The sequence below is a fragment of the Populus euphratica genome, unplaced genomic scaffold (assembly GCF_000495115.2).
Source record: "Populus euphratica unplaced genomic scaffold, PopEup_1.0 scaffold371.1, whole genome shotgun sequence".
NCBI lineage: Eukaryota > Viridiplantae > Streptophyta > Magnoliopsida > Malpighiales > Salicaceae > Populus > Populus euphratica.
In genome coordinates, this window is record NW_011500262.1 from 25,156 (window position 1) to 33,766 (window position 8,611).

The 8,611-nt window shown below is 32.6% G+C and overlaps 1 protein-coding gene across 1 annotated transcript; it reads left to right on the top strand.

The window, feature by feature from the left end:
- Nucleotides 1–3,050: 3,050 nt before the first annotated feature.
- On the top strand, nucleotides 3,051–4,589 carry LOC105112849 (scarecrow-like protein 18). The gene has a single exon (XM_011008724.1). It carries the CDS (start codon nucleotides 3,106–3,108, stop codon nucleotides 4,423–4,425), a length of 1,320 nt encoding a protein of 439 aa, XP_011007026.1. The 5' UTR covers nucleotides 3,051–3,105; the 3' UTR covers nucleotides 4,426–4,589.
- Nucleotides 4,590–8,611: the final 4,022 nt, after the last annotated feature.

The following is an 8,611-nucleotide window of genomic DNA, read 5'->3' on the forward strand; positions in this document are numbered from 1 at the left end:
ATAATTTATACAGAAATTTACCTCCCCGGCAATGGCGCCAAAAACTTGACACGACCAAAAGATTGATATTTTATCCCAAGTGCAGGAGTGTCAAAGTAATAAATAACCTAACAAGACCGAAGTACAACCATAAAGAGGTTAACTATAATAATAATAATAATAATAATAATAATAATAAGTTAAAGAGGATTTTAAGATGTAAGATTAATGTAAGGATTAAATAATGATAAAAATAAATGTTAAGGTTAGAAGATCCACTAATGGTAATAAAAATAATTGTAATATAAACTCTTTTTATTACTCAACTAAAAACCACACATAAAGTCTTAATCGGATGATTTGTCATTAATAGCTTATAATAAATTGGTAACATGATCATATTAATTATCTTATTTAAATAATATCAAACTTTTAAATATTATCAGGAATTCATAATACTAACTTATGTTAACAACAAATCAAGTTCTTTTCATAGCATAGGTGCAGGTTATATCATATAGTTGGCTATGAAAATGTCAGGTATTTATTGTACCAAGTGTTATATAACACAAATCTAGATTAATCATTTAACAAGTAAAGTATTAAGAATTAATAAGATAAAAATGATAAGACATGCTAATAGTAAGTTGTTTATGATATAATCATTGAAGTACATATTGAGTTTATAGTATACTTATTCTAACACCATTAGTGAAACCTTTTTTCACATTGACATAATAAACTAAACTAAACATAATAAAAAAGAGAAACATAAATAAATAAGAGGAGAACATGATTGTATAAGAATAGTAAAGAAAATGAAAGACATAAATAAGAGATTAATGAAAGTAAAACTTAAACATTATAAAAAGAACATGATCTTGATATAAAAACCAAGATACCCAAATGCATGACAAATGCCTCATTTTATAGGCCAAAATTCAGAACTATAAATTTAATGATTAATTGTTGAGTGGGAAATTTAAAGATTAATTGTTGAGTGGGTTACCTCTTATTGACTTTGTGATAATCCTTATCTTCTTGTTTGAATAAAACATCATTAATAGCATCAAAATTTAAACAGATAGTATTAATGAAAGTTCTGAGAGATTGTATAAGCTTTCTAACAAAAAAGAATCGGTGCATTTGAACTTTTAGAACTTGAGATATGGGTTAAACACTAAACAATATCTGGGCTGCAGGATAGATTCAGACTTCTCTTTTGATGTTAAGATTTGGACTTCCAAATGACAGAATTGAGTGTTGGATTCTCATAAATGTTTTAGACTTATGTCTTAGCTTTCTAGCTATATAAACCAAACTAAAATCCAAGATCTACAACTCCAGATATAATCCAATAACTAAATAGTATTCTAATTTGAATTAAATCAGCATCTCTTTTCTAAACTTAGCCTTTTCTTTATCCTTTCACTTTCAATAATTAATCACATCAATCAATTTGTTGAATTATATGATAGGCCTTCATTTAAAATGAACATTTACCATAAATTAAAGGTATCTTATATGATTAAATTTGTTATTATAAAACATACTTTAGTTAAGGAGTTATTGATACTTCAAAAGCAAAACGATAATATAAAACCTTGATAAAAATACACTTTTAAGTACTAATCATTGGATTTATTTACAGCATGATGTGAATCTATATTTTTCTTGATGGGGGTGAGAAAAATTTATTTCTATGTTTTTTCTTTAATGAAGACTTATATAAATCAACAAGATGTTTGGTCGTAAGATAGTTACGAGACCAATATCCTTTCATTCCATAGCGATAACAAGCATTTTCTACTTTCTTGGTATCTCTGTAATGTATATTCTTTCCCCTTTTTTGTTTTTATGGGTGGTTTGTGAGAATTTAATGAATTATAATCATTATAGTTGCGGTAATTAAACCTTCTTTTTCCATGACCAAAGACTTGGTTTCTAGTACGACTAGAATCATAATTATTATTATATTTCATAGTATTCACTTCAAGGAATGAAGTTAAACTAGTTGGTCATAATTCATAATTATCTCTTATTATTTTGTTCAACCATAAAAAACATGAAATAAATTTAGAATATTTTTTTAAAATCTCTTTTTCTATATTGCTGCTGTAGAAACATATTTGAGGTATGAAAAATAAAAAATATTTTTTTAATATATTATCATTGATATTATTATCTTGCTATCCAATTATAAGAGAATAATTATTTTGGTCATATTTTTCTTTTAAATATTGCTAAAAAATAAGAGAATCTTTGATTTGATTATGATATAGTCTACCTTTAACTCCTCATGAAGATGACGGCACCAGAAAATCAGGATTTTTACCTTGTTTTTACTGGATGCTTCGTTATCATCTTTCATTGTCTCCAACACGCATGTCATCCAGGTGAATTCAGCATCAAGTATCCACAACAAATAATTCTTGCCCGTAAATTATTAGGTGGCTCTGGTCCGTGACAACATACACGATCGAAGTCGGTCATTTGTGATAAATTCTGAAGTGATGTTGAATTTCTAACATATAAGATAGCACTGTATTGATAACTATATATGACTGGCTAAGCTTAGCTTGTAGTAACAGTACTAATTACTTTCTTCCCTGAACGTAGCTGATCATATGTCTTAAATTAAGAAATGCAAGCCCCTGCTGGCAGTGGCCCTGGCATTTAGCATACCCTTCATAATTCTGACCCAAATATTTGCTTCTTATATTTCTCCATACGGAGCTAGTTAGGTTTTTAATTTTATCTTCATAGATTTTTTTATTTTTTTTAGATTAATATGGATATTTAACCCAATTTATACACACCATAAATTAACGAATCTTCATAATTTTTTATATCAACGAGAGAGAGAGAGAGAATTGACCAGCTTAGGCTAGGTAGCTATGTAGAGAGTTATCATCCTCGTGGAATATCCCCATTAATCCAAGTAAGCAATTGCCGCTAATTTCTCATTAATTCTGACGCTAATTTCTCCTTTATTCTGACCCATATATATATATCATGACCGCAACATCTAGTGTGTGATATATATATCATGACCGAAACATCTAGTGTGTGTGTGCCTGTCTGTTTGGCTCACGGTCACAGTCGTCACATTCACAGCAGTTGCTGATGAGTTCACCTAATTCCCATGATCATCAGGAACAAGATCAAGAAGAAGAGATTAATCCACCGACACCAACAACAGCATTCCATACGCGTCAGTTGCTAGTCAGTTGCGCAGATCTCATTTCTCAATCTGACTTCTCCGCCGCTCAACGCCTTCTCTCCCATCTTTTGTCCACCTACAACTCTTCTCCTAATGGTGACTCCACTGAGAGGTTGGTTCATCAATTTGTTCGAGCCCTCTCTCTCCGCCTTAATCGCCATGCCAATCCCGCTAGGAGTACTACTACTGCTCCTCTTGTTTCCAATATGAACAGCATAGCTCCTCCTCCTCCTCCTCCTTCTCCTTGTACTACTACTAATACTAATAATAACAAGAGGATGGTGATCAGCTATGAGTCGATGGATCAGGACACTCTTCAGTCTTGCTATTTGTCTTTGAATCAGATCACCCCATTCATAAGATTCAGCCATCTAACTGCCAATCAGGCTATCTTGGAAGCCATACAAGTAGGGCAGCAAGCCATTCACATCATAGATTTTGATATTATGCATGGGGTGCAATGGCCTCCATTGATGCAAGCTTTGGCCGACCGATCTAACAACACTCTTCATCCTCCTCCTATGCTTCGGATCACAGGGACTGGTCATGATTTGAGCATCCTCCACAGGACTGAGGATCGCCTTTTGAAATTTGCCCACTCCTTGGGCCTCAGGTTCCAATTCCATCCTCTTCTTCTTCTCAACAATGACCCTGCCTCTCTTGCCCTCTATCTCCCCTCAGCAATTACTCTTCTCCCAGATGAAGCCCTAGCGGTGAACTGCGTGTTGTGTCTTCACCGCTTCCTTATGGATGATTCTCGTGAACTGCTCCTTTTACTCCATAAAATCAAGGCCTTGAACCCCAATGTGGTGACGGTTGCTGAAAGGGAAGCCAACCACAACCACCTTCTCTTCTTGCAGAGGTTCCTGGAGGCCCTGGATCACTATACAGCTCTCTTCGACTCCCTAGAGGCAACCCTACCACCAAACAGCAAGGAGAGACTTGCAGTTGAGCAGATATGGTTTGGGAGAGAGATAATGGACATCGTAGCAGCAGAGGGAGAGCGAAGAAGAGAAAGGCACCTGAGGTTCGAGACATGGGAAATGATGCTAAAGAGTTCAGGGTTTAGCAACGTTCCATTGAGTCCCTTTGCACTTTCACAGGCCAAACTGTTACTAAGGCTCCATTATCCTTCTAAGGGCTATCAGCTTCAGATTGTCAACAATTCTTTCTTCTTGGGTTGGCAAAATCATTCTCTCTTCTCTGTCTCTTCATGGCACTAGCTAGCTACCTGAATTGATTGCCCTTCTTCTAATTAATTTTTAAATGTAAGAGCTAGCTAGCCAACTAACTTAACACCTCAACCGCTCCATCCCACTAAAGAATATAATTAATGAACGTTAGTAGTTAGTTCCTTCCTCTGCTACCTTCTTGCCATTACATGACCTTGTTTGATTTGTTAATTAAGTTATTATATGTTTATCTTTTTAATGTGGGTTTCTCTTTTTGTTACCCAGTACCCCCACAACGAAGTTCCATTATCGTAATTATAATATATGTATGTATTAATGCCTATTCCAATATACATATATATATATATATATATATATATAAACATGTAGATGTGATGGTGGTTATATGTGTGCATGCAATGCAAAATAGCACCTATCTTGAGTCTCTAGATCGATAGCTTGATAAACGGCCACCGGAAGGCCAATATTATGCCCCCCGTCTCCTTCGCTAGCTAGCTTCAGTACTGAACGTATATGTTCAAGACAAGCTTTGACCGATCGGTTCTTTTTTGGGGAGCTTAAATTAATGAATTGATCATGTAGTTTATCATTTATGTATATGTTTAATTACTCCCTATTCTCTATGGTTAGTGGGATGCGGTAGTTGACATATGAGTTCTCTCTTTAATTTTTTCTCAATACCTCTTCATATATACATCACTACATTCATTTAGTAGTGGTGATTATTTTTCTAGGTGGGAGCTAGTATCCTTTTACTTTCTTCGCTATTTAACGAATTAATTCAGTTGAATCAGTTAATTAAATATTTTCGATCGGCATCATAACATGAGTATTATATGTATTGAGGAAGACGACAATTAGTTTCTGCTGAAAAATTAATTAACCGGTCTGAAAGCATATATATTGCAGCATCTTCTCTTCTTCTTAGCAAATTAAAGAGTGTTTTATTTGTCTGTTAATTAATTAGTCTGTGCAATATTGGGGGGCTGGTTTTCTTTCTTTCTTTTCTCTTTTAATGATAATAATGCATGCTAGCTTCACTTTTGATTGCTTTAAATATACTAATTAATTAATTTAAGAGTACTGTGTTTTTTATTTTAACTAATTTATGATGCTTAGTACACTTAATTATATCTTCTCTCTTACCATTAATTAATTAAGGAAAGGAAGAGGGACATGAGAGCCCAATGTTGCTCCCCAGAATCCCCTTGTTTGTTTGTTTGTTTTCTTTTTAAAGCTGTGGTTTAAAAAGGGGGCGCAAAATCATATACATGAGCTAGCTAGGTAGGTTTCCTTCTTGTTTTCCTCAATAAGTACCCGTATATGCCTATTACTGTCTTTCATATCTGAACCCTTACTTACCCTAATATCTGTCCTTTGTCCCCTAAACAACATAACCATCGAACTTGCCAAAGTAAACCTTTTCTTGCCTCCTCTAAGACCATGCAACCACATATTTATGATCAAAACCCTCCCGCCTGGTATCGATCTCTCTCGTGTCCTGTACTTTTCTTTTTTTTCTTCAAGTAATTAATTTCTCATTAACAACCACTTCCATATTCCAGTACGTAGTATTGATTCTCTTTAATTTGATCGACATGATGCGCCTAATACCTTTCCCACCATCAATTCGTTTCACCGACAAATTAATGGTGTAATTTGTTGGTGGGAGAAACCACTTGTGGTGCCGACAAATTAATGGTGTAATTAACAATATACATACATACATATAAATATACATACATACATACATACATACATACATATATATATATATATATATATATCATTTAGGCATTATGGTAAAAGGAAATTAAGTGGCCATCAGTATGTCTCTCTCTCTCGTCTCAGCTTGTTAGTACAACATTAAAAAAAGAAAAGCTGGTATTATATATATAGTATAGAAGATATATAAACTAGTAGTAGTGTACTACGAATTTACCCCATTTATACATATACCATAAAATTTATTGATTTACGTATATATGCTTGGCTTTTAATATGTAATATCTCTTATGATGCTATATATATGTGTGTATATAAATCTATCTTGACATGCATGGCAATTGGCATCGAATGATGCAAGGAAGGAAAGTGTTGTGACTTGGTAGTAGAGGGTAGAAAATGCCACAATAAGGGGTTTTAGTAGCTAGTTCCACTTTGATAGCTGACACTGATACGAAGGTCACAAGCATAGCATAGCAAAAGCAAAAGCAAAAGCAAAGTTTTTAGTTTGCGTGTTCAAGTTAAGAGACTGCCACTAAAGGCTTACCTAGGGCTAGCTAGGGTTCGTGCACGCATGGCATTGCAAACCATGAATAATGATAGACAGGATCAAATTATCCAATCTACATATAATCCATTCAGATATATGTATAGCTTTCCATCTGATTCAGGCATAACCTCCTGCTGCTGTTGGCATCTGCTTTTCCTATTTCCATCATTTCCATCCATCACTAACATATTTGTCATTTGATACATACAAGACTATCGATGCTCTCTTACCCGCCCCACACGTGGATGCATTAAGTTTGTATCATTCAAAGCCACTTACTAGAGATTTTATATATATATAAATTGACTCAGTAATTAAAAAAGGAAATAACACATTTCAAAGTGTTCCCGTATTGAATGAAAAGTTATGCTATCAACAAAAATGTAACAATTTGTGTTATTAAAAGTAGCGTAATCAATCTGCGCTATGCATGCACTATATATTAAATTGTCGGTGGTTAATAATCCTCATTCATTTTGTTTTCCTTTTCCTTTCCTTTTTTTTTTCATTTTAAGATGTTAGTTCACATGTAGATTCAATTTCTTTTTATGAAATTTCTAATAAGTATGTTTAGTTTTTGAAATAAGATTTTGGTATCCCTACGGTAATTGTCTCTCTTGTTAATTGATTGGTATCGACATTCCTTGACATTAATTTAGAATGGTTGAAATCTTTCATCAACGGGCTTGCTCTTCTATTAACATATAATGATACTATGCTTGACCGTGTGCATGCATAATTAGAAAACTTCCTATCCTCGTCATGAGATTCCAGTGAGCTCGTGTAAATGTCCATTATTTATTACTTGAAAGGTTGTTCTTGATTATTAGTACAAGATTTAATTTTTCAGACTTTATAGGTTGCAATTTATTACCTTCTTAGTTTTTGATATCATTGTGTCATGAAGATAATGATGTTTTTATCTAATTTATATCATCAAGAATGCCTTTCATAAAAAATAAAAATAAAAAAATCAAAGTCAATCCATGAAAAATATTCCATACTGAATCCTTGTGATCAAGTGCATACATAGTTTCATAATGATGCAAATAAAAGAGCCAAATGAGCTTTTCAAACTCAAAAGTTTAACATATCGTAATGATACTCAAAAAAATAAATAATCAAAGTCAATCCATGTAAATATTTATATAAAAAAATGTCCATTATTTGTAGGGCATGAAGTTTTTAAATTTTACATTGGCTTGTTCTTTTTATATATTTTTATGGGTTATTTCAGTTTTTTTTTTTGGAGATTATTTTTTTTATCTTTTTAGTTTCTTGGTTTTTCAATTTAAAAAAAAAAATTTCTCTTCATTCTTTGGAAGACATTTTTAATATATGATAGGATATATGAATATATGATGACACATGGGAGTGCATTCTTTTATATATATATAATTTCATAATAAAATGCTGGTTTAAGTCAGCATGATCGCTCTTGTTATAGACTTAATTAACAAGGGCAATATTTACTTCTTAATTTGTTGATTACTTTCTGGCCCAGTCGTTTCCTGATAAAGCAGGCCATCGTACATTGTGATGGCATAGTTATAGTTAAGCAAACTTGCTAATTATATATCATAGATAATATTTTATCTAGTGGAAGCACATTACGCTACTGAGTTTTATTTCCGTACCTTTCTTTTAATTGAATATATTTGAACCGGTAAACATAATTTTAACTTATCACTCTTCTTTATTTTTGCCAAGGTAATAAAACTACATATATTATTTTTCCATATGCTGATGTTAACTCTTTATATATATCTGAAATATTTTTAACTATTTTCATTTACTTTTTATTCCTTACAAAAATTTAATTGTTAATTATATCAAATTTATTTATCAATATTCATTTTATTTTTTATTTTTGTGACTGAAATTTGTGCAATGTCCTCTTCAAAATATGAAATCACAAAACCACGAGCTGCAAGCATGACC

What these genes read in the sequence shown, in the direction of transcription:
- LOC105112849 (XM_011008724.1), top strand. Translation starts at nt 3,106, where the DNA reads ATGAGTTCACCTAATTCCCATGATCATCAGGAACAAGATCAAGAAGAA.